Source organism: Physeter macrocephalus, chromosome 7 (genome assembly GCF_002837175.3).
Source record: "Physeter macrocephalus isolate SW-GA chromosome 7, ASM283717v5, whole genome shotgun sequence".
NCBI lineage: Eukaryota > Metazoa > Chordata > Mammalia > Artiodactyla > Physeteridae > Physeter > Physeter macrocephalus.
The window spans coordinates 96,867,907-96,887,231 of NC_041220.1; the positions used below are offsets into that span (position 1 = coordinate 96,867,907).

Genomic DNA, 19,325 nt, shown 5'->3' on the forward strand with positions numbered 1-19,325 from the left:
CTCACCGTCGTGGCCCCTCCCGTTGCGGAGCACAGGCTCCGGACGCGCAGGCTCAGCGGCCATGGCTCACGGGCCCAGCCGCTCCGCAGCATGTGGGATCCTCCCGGACTGGGGCACGAACCCGTGTTCCCTGCATCGGCAGGCGGACTCCCAACCACTGCGCCACCAGGGAAGCCCTGCATTGTATTTTTAAAATCCGAATTACCCTTGAGACTGTCCTCTGAGTGGAAAGGAAATGAGCCCAGTGTGTTCTCTGGCAGTGAGGCTCGTTGGGAGTGGAAAGAGGCACCATCTGGATTCTTCCAGGCCCTCTACCCTTAGAAGGATTAGCACTTCTCAGTACTAATTTAAAACATTTTTTCCCCTTTTTGGAAAAATGTTCTGGCCCAAGCACTCCCATTCTGTACCAATTATTTTCACCACATTCTAAAGGAGTCTTAAAAGATTTAATGAAATGATTTCTTTTTTGTGTGTGTGCGGTACGCGGGCCTCTCACTGTTGTGGCCTCTCCCCTTGTGGAGCACAGGCTCCGGACGCGCAGGCTCAGAGGCCATGGCTCACGGGCCCAGTCACTCCGCGGCATGTGGGATCCTCCCGGACTGGGGCACGAACCCGTGTCCCCTGCATCGGCAGGCGGATTCTCAACCTCTGCGCCACCAGGGAAGCCCTGAAATGGTTTCTAATGAAAGCAAAATAAAATCAAGTGACGGACAAGTCCAGAAATAAATGAAAAGCCACAGAACTTAGACTGCTTCCTTTTCTGCTCCATGTTAAGAAGGTGAGTGGCAATGTAGGTGGCTTTGGGGTTAGACAGACCTGAACTCAAACGAGGTCTTATCAACTTGGACATATTCCATGAAGTCCCTTAGGGATTATAAAACAAAAAATCATACCTACTTCCTAAAGTCTCTGAGGGTTAAGACTGTAAAAGCAGCATTGCATTGAGCACACAGCATGTGCTTAGTAAATATAATTTCTTTTCTCTCCAACCACAGGTAACATCTGTGACTCGCTTCACCCAACCCAAAGCAACTGCCGTTCATGGTAATACAGGCAAGAATGGACGGCTTGTGCCTGTTAATGAATCCCACAGTGTGATTCCCATGAAGCAAATAGATCAGTCAACTTGCTGCACGGACTTAATATGAGATATTTTTATTACAAATGTATATTATGGTTTCATGAAGATGTGACTGCCTTCCCCACTCCCCTGGCACAGAAGGGATATTTCTTTTTCAGTTTTGTATTCTTCATGCACCTATTAATTTAGTTCTCAGCTTATGGGAGGTGCTCAATAAATATTTACAGAAATGAACCAAAGACTTAATTGCTTTAAAAAAAATCAAAAGTCTATCAAAGTGTTCAGATTTTCTACTGCTGAAATTATTAAAAACAGAAGTGCTCTGGAATTTCAGGAAATTTCCCAAAATGCTTTTAGGGAAGGCTTTGAGGGGTTAAGAAACTTATGTAGCATCCCAAGGTCGTTACTGTGAAAATAATGATGTGAAGTTCATGAAAATACCTGTCATGGTAAGAAATTGGTTACATTGACCTGTTCAGAAACTTTAGCTTATTTATCTGTAAAATGAGTTAATTTTATCAGTCAATTCAATGTAATTTAATTCAGTGCAACTCAATTCAAAATCATATGCTTTCTTGGTCCTTTGCCTGAAATTTGAAATTCTGTCTCCAGTATATATTTACTCCTCCAGATAGAGGTAAAAGTACAAGCTCTCTCCATCACAGGTCTTCTCCTCCGAGCTCCTTCAGAAGTTTGCTCAGACTCTATCCCTCATCTATTTACTCATCTGCCTTCATGCTGCTTAAAAATAAAGTCGAGTCTTCACTCTGTCACTCCAGGTCCTAATCCACCTTTCTGACCTTCTCCCTTGTTCATTCACCATAAGGCCTTAGCTAAAGAGAAGTACTTCCTGCTGCCCCAATACAATTTGTACGTTTAATTTGTTCATTCATTCGATTTCATTAACAATTATCCTATCCTGTACATGAGTTCGCAGCTGACAGTAGAGGCATTCCAGCATAGAGACATTTAACTGAAGCTGGTAGTGTTTGCCTCCTTAATAGTGCTGGGGTGGGTCATGCGCTCCTCAGTTTGCATCACACTTGACTCCCCATCTTCTTCATTGTCTGTATTTGACCTCTAACCAGCTTTCTTTTTCCTATACACCAGAAGAGTAAGACTAGATTATATGATGTTTAAATCACCTAGTACGTGACAGACACAAAAGAAACATTAATGTCCTTCTCCACTCCAACCACACATTTTGTTAGACCCAGAGCCAGGGTTACAACATGGTCTCTTATCACCCATTTAGGGCTCTTTCTTTTCTATCCTTGCTGTCCATCTTTCAATGACTGATCAATGACCATGGCACCAGGCATCAGACAACTTCAGGATCATCCTGTGATGAGAATCACAGGGTTTGGGAATCCATGGAATTTGGAAAAGAGCTTACCTCCGACATAGAGTGGGGAGTCAAAATTCAAAGTGGACTGCTTTGACAAGTTGGTGATGATTTTGGGGCTCCCTCCATCCACAGAGAGGGAGAGACTTTGATCCAGGGCGAGTAGTTCCACAATGTGAAAATTTCCATCATTGATCGTCTCCACGCTATTAAAAAAAAAAAAAGATAACTTAACTGATCCTCCAATTTTATATTTATTAAAGAAAAGGAGTTACAATTCAAACTCCAATAAGCTCTTTTTGGGAAAAGATACTCCTATTTAACATTAATGAAGATAAAGGCCAGTAGCTGATTTTAAAATAAAAGATATTTTCAAGGAGATACAATCATTTTTTATTTCTTGGGTAATACAAAATACAAAATAAGTTTGTTCTCCCATTGGGAGAAGTGGAAATGAATACGTTTTATCATTATCCAATCACATTCTCCCAGTATGTAGAAATTCCAAAGTATAATTTATGCATTTGATTTTAAATGCCACTAAAGTTTCATTTGTTCAGATACTGTTACTCCAAATTGCATTCAAAAGACAACTAACTTATACCTGTGCCAAATATACTTTTTAGACGCTGATCTTAGGGGATCATTGGTCTCTGCACTCTTAAGCACTACACAGTAATACTTATCAGAATCAAACATACATATAAATGCAGGAAGAACCAACTTGGCAGGATCACTGCACTTTTTGAAATTTGTTAATTGATAATATACTCTCACTTTCTTTGCATTTTTCAGAAGGATGTCCATCAAATGATATTACTGTGAAGATGATTACGCTCAGTGGAGAGGTGGGAATAACGGATTAAATAGAATGCTTAACATAGTCATATTTAGGTAGTCTAGTGATGACAATGGTTCTTCAATTTCTCTTCTATAACTTTAAAGGGACAGGACCAACAATCATTACATCCGCCTTCTTAAAAATTTGAGAGGGCTTATGGAAATTCATAAAATGGACAAAAACAGAGATTAAGAAACAGGTAAATGGAAAATGACAATTGAAAATGAAGTTGGGTGCAATTAGCAGGTAGGTGCTCTAAGGTTTTAAAGGGTGGCTGTCAGTCTAACACACGTGTTACACCAGGCAAAGATGCAAACAGGACAAATGAAACAGGAGCAACAAAGGATCAATAGCGAATATTAAAGAACTAATATACTGAGATGTTGACTCGAAAGATTGGAAAAAGGGCTCAAAAAGGGAAATATGGGAACATATTATAAGGAGGATCGTGAATACCTAATACTCCCTATGCAAGATGATTGCTTAAATTTCCAGGCATTGATATTTAAATTTGCAAACACGTCAAGCCTGGAAAATAACAGAAAAACGTATAGCTATTTCTTCATGGTTCTCACCACAGGAGTCTAATCTTATTCCATTGTTTGCCGACATGGAATAAAATGTTTTTGTGATTTGACAACAATATAAACCATTCTGCAGAGCTGTGAAAACACCTGAAGTTCTCTGGTGTTAAGTAGTTAAAAGTGTCCACGTGTGCAGGAATTTTTAATAACCTGTTTCAGATATCATCTTTAAAAAAATAAATGTTAGATGTGCCAATCACTATTTTTGTGTTTTACACATTTAATAATCCCAACACTTGATACCACTAAAATCAACAGAGGAAACAATATACAAGGAAAATACTTTCTAAATAAAGTTGTATACCAGCTGTTAGTGGTCTTAAATAATACCAACTACTGGTTAAACATACAGATTTTTAGAATCAGATAAGCCTAGATTTGAATGCTGGTCTTGCATTTATTAAATGTTTGACCTTAGATAAATAACTTAATTGCTAATAAATTTCAATCTTCTCTTCAGTAAATGCTAACAAATACTCCCCCCTCCTATGATTAATTTGAGGTCTATCCCTATGAAATGATTTTTTTAAATGCAGAACAAAACATCTAGCCTATAGAAAGTGCAAAGTTAAACGCTAGAGATTAGTATCATCACCACCACCACCACCACTGTCATAATATAAATAATCCAATATTACTTCAGAATCTTCTTCAAGAAGAAATTAGTCAGGCTTTATTTTTAATATTAATTGTAAGATAATGCTAAAGACTGGCAGAAATATAATAACTTCTTTGGGGACATATTCAAATTATTAGAAGTTTTAAGTAAAACATTAATATAAAGATATACATAGAGAAGGTGGTAGTCAATTGCTTTTTCCTTTGTCATCATATACAACTCTTTAAGTGGTTTTATATGAATGCTCTGTGAATAATGACCTTATTTAATTTATAGATATTAATAATGGGGCCCCCCTTTTCCCTTTAGAGTTGCAAAGAAAAAGACTCATTTGTACTAGGGAACTGGTTCTTGGTCATACATCAGTCTTAGGCAATCGATCTAGGTATGTCATTGTTGATGATGGTGTTTGGTGCAGTGTAACTGAAAGGTTTAATACCTTTAAAGTTCTGCACACTCTAAAGCAGTGTTTCAGCTGGGAAGCTGGAGGTACGTAGTTTCATTATTAACTCATTTTACTTCCTACTCCTTTATTCCTTTCCTTTCTCTTTCTTTCTTCCTTTTTTTTTTTTTGTTTCCTGAGTACATGTCTTTAATTCCCACTAATTGTAAGCTCCTTTAAATCAGGGGCCCTGTATTATTTATTTCTTCCTTCATGTATCCAGTAGTGTCTGGTAAATAGTAGATGCTCAATAAATGTATGTTAAGTAAATTAAAGATAGGGGAGTTGTATTAAGAATAACATATAGAGTTTATTTAGTAATACTAGTTGGATTACAGTTATAGATAGTCAAGATCCTTCAAGCATACTTTGGACAGGACATCCAAAAGATGCATTTTATTAAAAAATTTGGGATTTTCAGTGGTGATATCCTGAAATATAATGTCGGGAGGTAAGTCTTGCTCTGCTTATCCTAGCTCCTGTTAGATGTGTGACACTGAGTTACTGTGACTTGAGGTAATTTTTCTCTGCTTTCTTTTCCTCACTAGGGAAATGCAAGTAATAAGATCAAAGAATTGCACAGCACCTACTATGGGGCAACTTCACATGCATTAACTCATTTAAGACTCACAATTCTAAATTTGGGCACTTAGGGTACCCAAGATGGCACAGCCAGTGGCTAAACAGATTTGAAGCCAGGTTGTCTGGTTCTAGAGTACGTGCTTTTAACTATTATCCATCATTTTTAAAATAAAAAACCTGAAGAGTATCTAGTACTGTACAAATGGCATGTGTTTGTTCTCACCACTAGCCAGCCTTTAATAGATGATTTATCTCCCAAACAGCCCAGGAATAAAATTCTATGGAAAAAAATCTTACATGATGGCTGCACAACTTGGTACATTTACTAAAAATCATTGAACGCATATGAGATATACAGATTTGAAACTTGTTTTTGGCGTCTCTTTTCCCAATTATAAGTGAAGTTCAGACTGACTACACTTTTCTCCTCCCAAAAGCTTTCAATGTCTAATCTGATGATTCCAAAACTTGGTAAGAGCTACCACTGAGCTTAATTCGGTTTATATTTCTCAGAATTAAGTGAGGCCTTGCCCAGGCTTTTAACAGATAAGTATTGTGAAATTCATATTTTTAGATTCTTTGGTTTTAAGATGATATTGTGTGTATGGGGCCTGAAGAGAATATGGCAGAGCTAAGAGTATTCTAAATTGGTGTTTCATGCTGTCTCCTAAAGCCAGAGATCTAGGGGATGCCCAGGAGTCCTTTGTTTATATACCCTTTCAAAATAAAAGCAGTGATCGACACACCAGTTGTTGCAGAATAAAACTAAGACATCATCGATTTTACAGTCTATCACGGTCATCTCCTACCTATCCACCTGCGATGTGTAACATCCTTTTGGGTCCTGACAAGTATTGACAAACACTCTTTCACTACTCCCTGGGGAACTATATACTCCATGACTCACAAAAGTCGCAAGTGAACCACTTAATAGTGAGCCTTTCCACTAGGACCGTAAATTGCATTTACTACCTTTATTATGTAATTCAGTTTTACTACACTCATCTATTACCTGAGATTTTGTTTTCTTGGATTTCTAAATGGATGTGTGAAAACAAAGCCATTACTCAATTGTCTCTTGGTTTGCTATAGAAAAAGAGTTTAAAAACTTGGGGCTTAAAAGAAGAGTGTCTCTAAATTGTCTTTGATTGTCTTTATGTCTTCAGGACTCATTAACAATGATATTGTTATATTTCTATCTCAATTGTAAATTGTAAGGTATTTCAGTGGAGTAAAGATAAATAGTTCTCTTTGCTTATGTGAACTCCTGCTTTTTTGCCAAGTATTTGTTGGCATATTCTATGTAATAGAAGAGGAATAAAAAACTAGACAAATTCAACTGGCCACCTCATTTTGATATCTCTGGGCTAAAGATGCTTCATTTGTGAAGTGTGGATGCTAATAAAAAGTTTCCCTGCCCACTTCTTTGAGTGGAAGGAATGGGAAGCCAAGTGGGATTAAAGGTATTTATGTATTAGCATAACAGTTTTCAGAAGAACGTTTTATAAAATAATTTATCAAGTAAAGTTGCATTTTGAAGCAAATTAAGCAAATTACAGATATTCCTGAGCTTACGATGGGCGTAAGTCCCAATTAACCCATTGTAAATTGAAAATATGGTAAGTCAGAAATGCACGTAGAAGAAATGCACTTAATACACTTAATCTACTGAACATAATAGCTTAGCCTAGCCTGCCTTAAGCATGCTCAGAACACTTACACTGGCTTACAGTTTGCCAAAGTCATCTAACACAAAGCCTATTCTATAACAAAGTGTTGACTATCTCATGTAATTTATTGAATACTGGATGGAACGTGAAAAGCAGAATGGTTGTCTGGGTGCAAAATGGTTGTAAGTGTATTGGGTGCTTACCCTTGTGATCGTGTGGTTGACTGGGACCTGAAGCTACTACTGCCCAGCATCATGAGAGAGCATCCTACTGCATATAGCTAGCCCGGGAAAAAAAATCAAAATTCAAAATTCTAAGTATAGTTTCTACTGAATGCATATTGCTTTTGCACCATCATAACGTTGAAAAATCGTAAGTGGAAACCTCGTAAGTTGGGGACCTTATGTATGTAATTTAAATAAAAATGCACTAAAATAGAAAGAGACTTCACATTTGAACATATGGTAAGAGTCACATGTAGGGCAACAGTATTTGCACTTGGGTATTTATTCTTCAGTATCTGGGTATCCAAGCATGAAGAGTATCCATAAACCCCAGCATTACCAATTATTATACTCTGTGCCTAGTACTCGACTAGGCACTTTACATTAGTTGCTTCCAAGTCTCCCCATGAAATGGAAGCACAAAGTGGTGAGGTAAATTGCTCAAAGTTGTGAAGCTGATAAAAAGTGGTGCCTTCTCATACAGCATGTCAAGAACGGCTGAGTGTTTATCTTGGAAATGGTCTGTCTTTCCAATGAGACTAATTCTTTTTTTTTTTTTTCCTAACATAAGCTTGTACGTTGCATAACCCAGAGACTGTGTAGCCAACCAACCTAACAGTCTGCAGGGGAAAGTCCCCTGAAGTTGTGCAGGTTCCCTGAATACTGAAACTGATGAAGGCATGGTACAGTACTGTACCTTTGTAACGTATGCACGTGATTTCTTAATTTTTATTGTTTTTTTTTTTTGTTTTTTTTTTTTGCAGTACGCGGGCCTCTCACCCAGCGGCCATGGCTCACGGGCCCAGCCGCTCCGCGGCATGTGGGATCTTCCCAGACCGGGGCACGAATCCGTGTCCCCTGCATCGGCAGGCGGACTCTCAACCACTGCGCCACCAGGGAAGCCCTTTTCTGTTTTTTTTTTGTTTGTTTTTTTTGTTTTTTTGTTTTTTTAATTTTTAAATAGTAGTCGACAATGTTTCCAAAGAAGCTATCTGGTTTGGAAAATGACATTAATTTGAACCTAAAGAAAGAAGCATGTAATTGTCATTAATGATTTTTTAAAAAGTTTCCGCCCATCTAGATGAAAAGAAAGTCATTTTGAAGGGCAATCAATTAACAGCTTAATTGAGAAAATAACGTGTTACTCTATCCCTGTCTGAGGGACTACTGCTGATGTTGGCTTCAAGTTTGGGCTGTCATTCATTCATTCATTCATGGCACTACTACCACATTCATTCATTCATTCATGGCACTACTACCACGTCCCTCTTTATACTATTCTCCAAGCACTATAACAATTAGGCATGTGTGCCGTATTCTACATTCATTCACTTGTTGGGCTGCTAGGTCATCTTTGTTGCTGCTGATTAGATCTCTTAGCAGGGTGCAGGCAAATGTTTAACAGCTGGCTCTCTGTAAAAAGAACGAGTCTGGATTTGTAGCATTTGCTGATTACTATGGCAGAAATTACTCTCAACAAGGCTGCATCAGAGGTCTTAGAACTTGGATGTGAGAAGAGATGCCCACCATTAGCTCTCAGAGCACAGCTCAAATATACTCCTTTTCCATAAATGGTTCTCAAATTGTGGTCCCTGGATCAGAGCATCACCTGGAAACTTGCAGAAATGAACATTTGGGGCTTATCGGAGATCTGAATCACAAACTAGAGGTGGAGCCCAGTACTCTGTATTTTAACACACCTTTCAGGTGATTCTGGTGCTGGCTTTACACCCCTGCCTGTATGCCTGGCCCTGTTAGCAGTATACATGTCTACTGGAAACCACGATCTTCTCTCAGATGTAAGAAGTAAAATGAGACAATGTGCACGCCACTTTAGTTCTACTGGAAAATAAACAATGACTACATTTAGGTTTTCTTAAATGCACACCTTTGTTAACTACTACCTCTAAACATAATTCCATGAAATAATAGTTCTCATATCAATTCATTTGAGACAATAATTGACATCCAAGGTCAAACATTTTAATTTTTAATTATTTTTCCTTTTCCTTTTGGTTTTGAGGCTCTGAAATTTAGACGTGGTACACTGGGAAAGAACATCTTTGTTCCCAGGGTCTAGGGTCTCAGCCAGGACCACTCAAATGGCTGGGACCTGGAACAGCTGGGTGCTGGCAGGGCATAAGATCAAACATTTTAAACCAAAAAATATACTACAATAGAAGCAATAATAATGGATGACAGTTTCCCCTAATTAAACAGATTTCACTTTACTAAAATAAACAAAATCCATTTCCATCAGTGTTGAAAATTAACCAGGCAATTGAAACGAGGCACCTGATATATGACATTACTCCCATATGTGATGCTCCAATAGCACATTAAATACTGCATAATTTGGGAAACAGAAGTTTTACCAAGGTAAATCTTATATAACATAAAATCATGCAATTAACTGAACTCAAACAAATTCTCTGATGTAAGGGTATGTAAAAATATCCCCTTTTAAAAACATCGGTGTGATTTTTTTTTGGCCACGCCATGTGGCTTGTGGGATCTTAGTTCCCTGACCAAGGATTGAACTCGGGCCCTCGGCAGTGAAAGCGCTGAGTCCTAACCACTGGACCACCAGGGAATTCCCTAGTGTGATGCATTTTTAATAAAGTTATATAAAGTGGAAACACATCAAGATTTGAAAATTTAATTCAACCAAGCAAAATATTTATTAAGCAACTTATGGGAAATCTGATGGCAACAATATTATTGATGGATTTTGTTGTAATGATGGAGAAGGAGTACTTTTCATTAGAGTACGTATTCTAATAAGGCCTGAGCAAGGATAGAGGCATTTAGATAAATGCCAGAAAATTAGTAACAGCAGAACTAAGACTTGGACAAACTTCAAATTGAAGGTGAAAGAAAAAGGTTAAGAGTAACTTCATTTCACCTAAGATGACCAAGAAGATGGTGATGCCTCTCGATGAAATTAGGAATGCACCAGGGTGAAGCAAAGGAAATGAACTTAGTTTTGGACATTGTGAATTTATGATCCCAACAGCTAGTAGTACTGCTTTCTATTTGGTATGCCTTATACTAAATACTCCACATGTATCAAATCATAACATTCTTACCACAATCCTGCAAAGATGGAACTATGATTTATTATTTCCATTTACCAGGTGAGGACCAGAGAGCTTATGCAATCTGCCCAAGACACACAGGTAATAGATGGCAGAGCTAGGACTTGAACCAAGGCAGACTGTCTTTAGAGCACCTGCTCTTTTCTATTACTTCAATTTTAGTATTGAGTTGTAATGACATTCAAATGGTTCAAAAATCAGAATGATATAAAATGGTATTTATACACAAGTTGTGCCTCAGCCCCACTCCTTCCTCTCTATCCCTAGTTTTTTCCTTATGCAAGTAAATGCAAATAAAGTACATATACTTATTCACCCACCTTTGACACTGTTCTGCCTGACTTTTTTTTTTTTAATATATACTGAGCAATAGACCTTGGAAATCTTTCAATATCATAGATAGAGAACTTTCTTGTTCCCTTTTTCCCTCTCTCGCTCCCTCTTTCTTTTTAACAGCACAGTCCACTGTGTGGCTGCCCCGGAGTTACTTAGTTAGAAACTTTGGTTGTTTCCTAACTTTTGTTTTTACAACCACTGCCACAGTGAATTACTTTGTGCATATGTCATTTCTATGTCACAGGTATAACTTTAGGGTAAATTCCCAGTAGTGGGAAAGATGTTTCCAAATTGCTCTCCACAGAAATTGTAAACAACATGTACTTCCAGTGTCAATGTATGAGAAGAGAGGATTCACTTTCAACTCTTGCTATACTCCAGAAAGAGACACCAAAAAGATTTTCCTCTATAGCTAGAAGGGAGATGGGAATGAAGACAAAGTGAGTGAGGAGTGAGGACAGAGCTGAGTGTAGAATTAAATCCTTGTAGTGAATTGATGGGGCAGGTGTTACATTATTATTTACAGATATGGATTCTGAAACACATAAAAATTAAATACCTTGCTAAAGTTTATATATAGTAATTGCCAAGCCTAGATTTGCACATACATCTCAGCCACTATGATTATTACTTGTTAAAAACTAGATTCTCCTGAAAAACTAGATTCTCCTGGTGTGTTGAAATAATTTAATGTTCTCAGTAGCCTCTATTTCACAAAAGCATTTTAAAATGTCAATTGGAATACTACTATATTCATATATTATATATATACATATATATATATAGTATCCATACATTGTATCCACATCAATCAATCAATTAATCAATCATCTCTCTATCTGAATTCTCGGTGACTGTTGCTTCTTTTCTTTAACTTAAAAATAATGCACTGGGACTTCCCTGGTGGCACAGTGGTTAAGAATCCGCCTGCCAATGCACGGGACACGGGTTTGATCCCTGCTCCGTGAATATCCCACATGCCGCGGAGCAACTAAGCCCACGAGCCACAACTACTGAGCCCATGAGCCACAACTACTGAGCCCGCGAGCCACAATTACTGAAGCCCATGTGCCTAGAGCCCGTGCTCCGCAACAAGAGAAGCCACTACAACGAGAAGCCCGCACACCGCGATGAACAGTAGCCCCCACTCACCGCAACTAGAGAAAACCCGCGTGCAGTAATGACCCAACGCAGCCAAAAATAAATAAATAAATAAATTTCTTTAAAAAAATAAAAATAATGCACTAACTTTTGTTGACTGTTGTGCCATAAACTAAAAAGCAATAAATAAATAAAAGTTATGTTTGCTCTGGACCTCATAACAGATGTCTCCATTAGATGGTCTGCAAGCAGAAACATCTACTTCTGGTTCATAACAAAAAGTGTGTGATGTGATATTATCCTTTTTTATAGATGTTACAGGGTATACTCTATTGTTAGGCAAAAATGGTAATAAAGATAAACTCAAAATAAGCTCTTTAGAGTAAATCCTCATTTGGATATAATCACTTGGGTTTTTACAACTTATCTAGAAATATTTTAAGTACATTTTATGTGAACATTAGCTTTAATAAGTCAACTCCAAGAACTTTTACTATGGTTCCTGACAGTTCTATGCTGTTTCATTGCATAAAACAAAACAAACGCACAGAATACCAAAAATGAACCATACGATCAATATTCTGAAATCTTTTTATGAGCCGAAACAAATTGAGGCTATAACTTTTAAGGCCTAGCAACATTTAAAATATTGGCGCTAATTCATCACCATTTAGAGATGAAGTAACTATTGTATTCTGCTTGGAAACCAATAATTATGTGTTTGTTTCCATGCGCTAAATATTCCCAAGTGGGTTAGCTTACCCCAAAAGGACTTACTGGCTACAATGGGCATCCAAGTTCCCAGAACCGTTATGAAAGATTAAATAACATGTGAAGCACACTGAAAATATATAAGTATAATATCAAGATCATAAAGGCCAGTGTCTCCATTTTATGTCTCCATTAATGCCCATAAATTTTTACCCAGCATGTTTGGGCTACAAATGTGTTTTGTTTGCCACATATGGTATTTTAAAAAAGTGTGAATCCATACTGAAGGAGGGAAAACTTTATATTTAAAAAAGCCAAATTTCTGTCTTTTCTTGAAAAATCACAAGTTCTGGCAAAACCTGGGCCCACATTTTCACATGGCAGCATTCAGGTAGACCTGAGCAGATGTAGTCTAGTCCTGTTTTGACAAAGATTTGCTTTTAGTTCACTCCGGTCACAACCACTCCTATTATATTGCCAACACCAAGGCTATCTGTAACAGGGGAGTGCTTCTCTAAAAGCTTAAAATCTTTTCAAGAATAAAAGGATGAGAGAATATTCTTTTCTTGCAATTAGCCAGTTCAGTTCATTTAAGATATCTGCCTGGAAAAACGGACTGCCTATGACTTTGTGACCTTTCTCTAAATGGTAGCAGTTATTTGTACATGTGAAGAAATCAACTAGGTAACTTGTCTGCAGGGCGACTGGTGTTGAGAAGCTACAGAGGGGCTCTGAAGGTTAGTCTTATGCAAAAAGCACACTTTCAGGAAAATCCCACCCCGTGAATCCCACCCCATTCACGTCTCCAATATATCATCAATACCATAATATTATTAGAAAACTTCCAACAGAATGATCAGATAATACACATCTTGTAGCTGTCCATTGGCTTATTACGTGTAAGCTTCCTAAGGGCAGGAGCTCTGTTGCTGAAAGTTTAGAACAGTGCCTGGCGCACAGTAGGTGCTCGATAAATATGTGTTGCATGAATAGTAACTTTAAATTTGACCCTGTGCTGGGTATCCTGCAGCTGTTTCTCTAGGGCTACTCTCCACCTGTCTTCAGTCCGCTCTGAGTCCTGGGAGGCTCATGTGTGAGCTATATTACTGAGATCAGTGGGTTCCTTGTTTTCTGGCATCTGATTTGGCCAGAGGGAAGCAGGGGTACAGGAGATTTTTGGGATCAGGCATTTAAAACCCTGGTTCCTTCCCTGAGCTCCTGTCATGCAGTCCTCTCCACAATTCCTTTTCTGAGCATCAATTTCCATAACTGCTGCCTCCCCTCTCTCCTTCAAGCCCATGGACACTAGCAGTATACCTAGTTACTAGCTCCAGATTACTATACTGTCCCAACCAATCTTTGTACAGTCCTCTTATAAATCTCTCCTTAATTATCCAACTTGAGTATGCTGTCTGTTACTGCCAGGCCTCTGACACACCTATCATAAAGTCTGCTGTAGCCAAATTATTCCCTCCCCTCCCCATGACACAATAAGAGAGGAGAAGCAGTTCTGCATTAAGCAATTGTTTTCACCTTTACCAGTAACTGACAGATCTTCACCTGTAAATGGCAGAAGCTGGGTGGGAGCCGGTGTCATAGCTGGCACGAACGCGTCCCCGGTAGAGCTCTACGGCGATATGGTCTTTGTCACCCTTATACAAGAGAATTCCACTATCTTCATCTGTGGCAATCTAGTGGGAAGTAACCTTGACATTAGTAGGACAAACAGTCATCCAGACCTATTTCATTATGAAGAAACAAGACTTCTTAGTAATGAGTTTTTTACTATGGTTTATTTCTTCTTTATGGCTCTGATAAAATACTAATGCACATTGAAATGATTACTTGAAAGATGACCTATTCCTGGATTACTCTGTTGCAAATAAATTCATAAAGAACTTCAAAAAGCTCTTTTTACATTCATGAACTTATATATTTATTCTCTTTCTGCATATTGGCAATGATAAAGCTTGAAGATTCATGTCCTACGAAATATGCAAAAACAAGGACATCACATAATTTATACTTCAGCAAATTAAAATTGAAAGATATTTCCCATATCATTAGAGTTCACAGTGTTTAAAGTAAATAAAGCTTTCTCCCTTAGATATCAAACTATATTGTCTCAGCAGAGAATGATAAAATCTAATCAGGAACAAAATGATCACATTTCCGTTCTGTTAAAAAGAACAATAAGAAGTACTTAAGTTAACTTCACTGAACGTGCTTAGAATTTCCTTTGCTGGAGATTTTCACTTACCTGCTTTTTGCTCCTGTTATGGGCTTTATTTATGGCATATGTGAAATGTGACTGCATTGAGAAAGATGGATTTTCATATTACATGTTAAATTATGGTGTGACCAGGGGAAAATCTCTGTTTTTAATGCTTCTTTCTGACTCTTCCGGGCTTTTGAAGGACCAGCTCAGTAAAAGTTAGGACTTAAGCCCGAACACCGCTGGGTACTTCTCATAACAAGACGGGTGGCAAACGCTGGAAGTTAGGGGGTCAGGCTTTTTTAAAGAAGGCTGGTCTGCCTTCCAGGGTCCCATTCCTCACGACTTCTCAAGAAGCCCCTGCCCCTCACTGAAGTGCTAGGGTAAACCAAATATGGAATGGGTTTTATAGGAAATTGGTTACACTTCTTTGAATTCAAAACAAAACAAATATGCAGCCCCAATTTGCCCCAGGTACCCTAAATTTATCACCCTAATCTAGCCTAATCTTGTCTATAGGGGTTTGAATGACTTGCTCAAAGGTACACGGTGACTTGGTGGAAAGACTTATGATAACACTTGAGTTTGTTAATTTCATGTTGAAGTTAAAAGACACTTGGCTGACACTTCTGCCAAGGTGTGTTCTGTCTCTCCTGTGTTGGTCTCAGCTGCAGGTTTCCTAACGAAAGCTCCCCCAGAGCCCGTCCCCACTACCGTGCAGAACCTGAACTGAAGAGCCATAAAAATAAATGAATAAAATGCCATTAGCTGAGCGCAAAACAAAGAGAGAGACTTTGTTGCTTTGTCTCTGTGTGTGTGTTTTATATGATCAAGTAGTGAATAAAAATACCTAGTGCCCATTTAGTTTTGAAAGATGCAAATGTTAGAGAGAAGAATAATAGAAGCTTTTCATACAAGTAGCATTTTCTGTCATTGTGCTATGCAGTATGTAACTGTCTATTTAGGAAATAATATCACTCACAAACCACCACGTATGTTTATATTTGGCAGCTGAATTGCTTTAAAATGAGATTAGCTCTTGGTAGTGGGGGAAGCTTACCTGAAGAGTGATGTTTGTTTGAGGCCGAACCTTGGCAGAAGGGATCTGAAGATAAGACTCTTTGTTTACAAAGTTCACACTGACCAATTTTTCACACTTCTCTCCCTGGTAGCCAGGCAAACACTGGCATATTGGCTCATTTATCCTGATGATGCACTGAGCTCCATTCTGACAATCAAAATTATCACAGGGGCTGGTACGAGGGAGAACCATGGGTGGAGAAAACTCACAAAACAAGCCACTGAAGAATAAACAGAGAAAATACTTAATTAGACGTTACTTAATTGCCAATATGAATTGAGCCCTGTAACACCTAACTCTAAATACAAATGTGTACTTGCACTTTTACCTGTAACCTTCGGGGCAGATGCACGTATAACTGTTCACTGCATCAGTGCAGTGGGCTCCGTTTTTACACTTGTTATCTTGGCAGTCATCAAAGTCAATGTCACAGTGTTCGCCTATGTATCCTGGCGTGCAGTCACATCTGTTTGAACAAGCAGGTACATAGTTTCGAACCCAACTGAGCCAAAATAAGTAAAAGATTTGCATTTCATCTAGGAAACAACTGGTGCTGTCTTTGAAAAAACATATCTAGAACAGGCTCATAAAGTTTAAAAATTAACAGATGCCTAGAAAATACTACTGATCCGCAAAGTATTCCATGGTTTCTCACTGTGATCTCTCAGAGGAACAGCAATTTTCGCTCTCTGATGGCAGTGAGCATCCACAATCCAAATAAGAATAGACTAATCACACCAGGTTTGTCCCTCCCTTCTCCCCCCACTTTATTTGCCCGTGGTGGCCTCTATTTTCAGCTGTCTAATTCATTTGAGCTGCTGACACGATAAAAGTGCTGTGTTGTAAAATTTATTAAGAATATTAAGCATACTTTAATAACAATTAACATTTTAAGTTTTCCAACAGAGACTGGGTACATTACAGTAAAATATAATTTTATGAAAAGCAAATATGTTAGCATTGGATACCCTAATTCACCATGAATCCAGATTATCGTTATGGCAGAATGGGGGCTGACCTAACCGGGTGGAGCAGGGGAACTAATACAAAATTCCTGGGGCCCATCCCCGGACAGCTCTTCAGCCTGTTCACTCTGGTGGTGTGGGACAGAAGGGGTCTCAGCTGCACTGATGGTGAAGAACCAGGGATATTAATACAGCTGATGTTCTCTGAGCACTTTGTTTCGGGCCCTGTTCTAATCATTTTGCATTATGGACTCATTGAATTCTCTCCACGGCCCTGTGACATCAGTGATACCATGACTCCACTCTACAGGTGAGGAAACAAGGCACAAATTGGTTAAATGCCTTGCCCAAGGACATCCAGCTTGTAAGTGCCACAGCCAGGAACTGAACCCAAGCAATCTGACAAGAAAGTCTGAATTTCTAACCACTGCCCTGTACCATTAGATAATTAATTACTCAGGGTTCCCTCTAAAACCTCTTTCACCAGTGCTGACCATTGGAATGTCTAGCTATGACACCAAGGATGCAGGATTTTAAGGGTGCCCAAGGAAAAGCAATATGGCACATGCAGTGGTTATTAAACTATGCTTTGTGGAGCAATAGGGGACCATGGAATCCCTAAAGATATGGCCATAGACGGGGAGGGGGGCCTCTGTCAGCTTCCCTCTGCACTGCCCCCCCCAAACAATACTCTCCTGCTGTGATTCATTAGTTTTACACATTGGGCTTCCATTAAGTGTTTCTGTTTGAGGTTTAAGAAAGGGTTCACTGACTTTAAAAAAAACAAATAAACCAGGAAATTATGTTTTAGCCTTATAGAATTTGGACTTTGCAATTAGGCAGAAGAACTGTGTTCATATTCTGGTTTCATCCTTAAGTGTATGTAATCTTGACTATGTTACTTCATCTCTCTAAGTGCTCCTTTCCTCGTCTGTAATATGTATATAATAATTTCCATCTCACAGGTTTGTTAAAAGATTAAATAAAAACACTCTCTGTAAAATAATTACTATAGTAGTTAATATATAATGCATGATCAATAAATGGTAGGTTTAAAAAAAAATTCTATGTAAGTTTTTATAATTCTAAAAAAAGTATTTATGGTTTAGACTGTACTAATTATTCAATTTTCTATTTCAAAGTCATTAGGATTTAAGTGAATGAGGATAATTAAAAACACCCTAGTGAATGTGGATATTATTGAATGCCAAGGGTTTTGCCTAAAAATGCAAAATCAGGATTTAAGAGTTACTGGAGAAACGATGAATTAATAAGATAAATGGGAGTATATACCCTCTAAGGGTAACACAGACTTTTAGCTCTGTGTGTATGAATTAAGAAATAAAATGAGCTCACTGCATCAGTATGCTTGCTCTAGAGCCAGTGGTTTTAATGCTAAATCGTAACAAAGCAAACAAGTCTGAAGTTAAATGGATTCTAAGTGGCCATAGACATTCTCAACAAGATGGACAGGGCCTGAGAAAAGGGCTTCCATCAATGTTAATGTGACCAGAGCTGCTCAAGTACAGAGCATTAAAAGAAAGAAGAAATGCTTGAAACACTCTGAATTATTTACCTGAGAAAAGAAATCAAAGTAAAAGATAAGAGAACCACGTATTCACCATAGTGGCTGTTTAAGAGCTATTTTATATTCTTTTCTCTACAGATACTGTTTTCCGAGCCCATTAGGACTTGGAGTCACATTATGACCAACATTTTTGCCTTTCTTTGGTTCCTTAGACCGAGTTTCAAAACAGGAAGAAAATATTTAATTAAGAATTCCTTAAAGCTTGTATTATCAATAAAACGTATCACATTCCCTGAACTCTGGCAAGGAGTGAGGAAGAAAGCAAAGAATATAAAATATACTGTTTAGAAGCCCCAAAGCTGACTAAGTAAGATGCATGCTTGAAAATACTGCTTATGGCATATCATGGTCTAAAAATATCTCAAAACAATTTAGGAGATTTATGAGGTATATAATAAAGCAAGAAAAGTAAAACCAGTTCTGTTAGCTTAGTAGTAAGAAAATGTAGCTGAAGTTAACAGTACATCTGTCCAAACAATATTTGTCAGTAGAAATTTTCTTTAGCAGCTTCATATAGTCTTGGTTTTTAAGTCCATTTATTTTTTGCAACTCCCTTTCTCACAGTGTGTGATTATTTATAATATGGGAGTAATAGCAAATGCTATGACTTAACCTGTTTTCTGCTAAACTACATAAAACTCACAGATTACTGCTGAAAACAATGGGTTCCCAAATCAGCTAATCCATAATCCAGTAAGATGCACTATAAAAAATGTGCAGTCTATGGGCTTCCCTGGTGGCGCAGTGGTTGCGCGTCTGCCTGCCGGTGCAGGGGAACCGGGTTCGTGCCCCGGTCTGGGAGGATCCCACATGCCGCGGAGCGGCTGGGCCCGTGAGCCATG

The 19,325-nt window shown here is 38.3% G+C and overlaps 1 protein-coding gene across 2 annotated transcripts in view; it reads right to left on the minus strand.

The window, feature by feature from the left end:
- SLIT2 (slit guidance ligand 2) overlaps positions 1-19,325 on the minus strand; it is a 402,412-nt gene that overhangs the window by 6,390 nt on the left and 376,697 nt on the right. For both annotated transcript variants that reach the window (XM_024119498.3, XM_024119497.3), the window contains 4 exons: positions 16,259-16,396; positions 15,910-16,150; positions 14,195-14,325; positions 2,478-2,632 (listed from right to left, as the gene is read on the minus strand). In XM_024119498.3, coding sequence (XP_023975266.1) covers positions 2,478-2,632; positions 14,195-14,325; positions 15,910-16,150; positions 16,259-16,396 — 665 coding nt within the window. The remainder of the gene's footprint in view (positions 1-2,477; positions 2,633-14,194; positions 14,326-15,909; positions 16,151-16,258; positions 16,397-19,325) is intronic.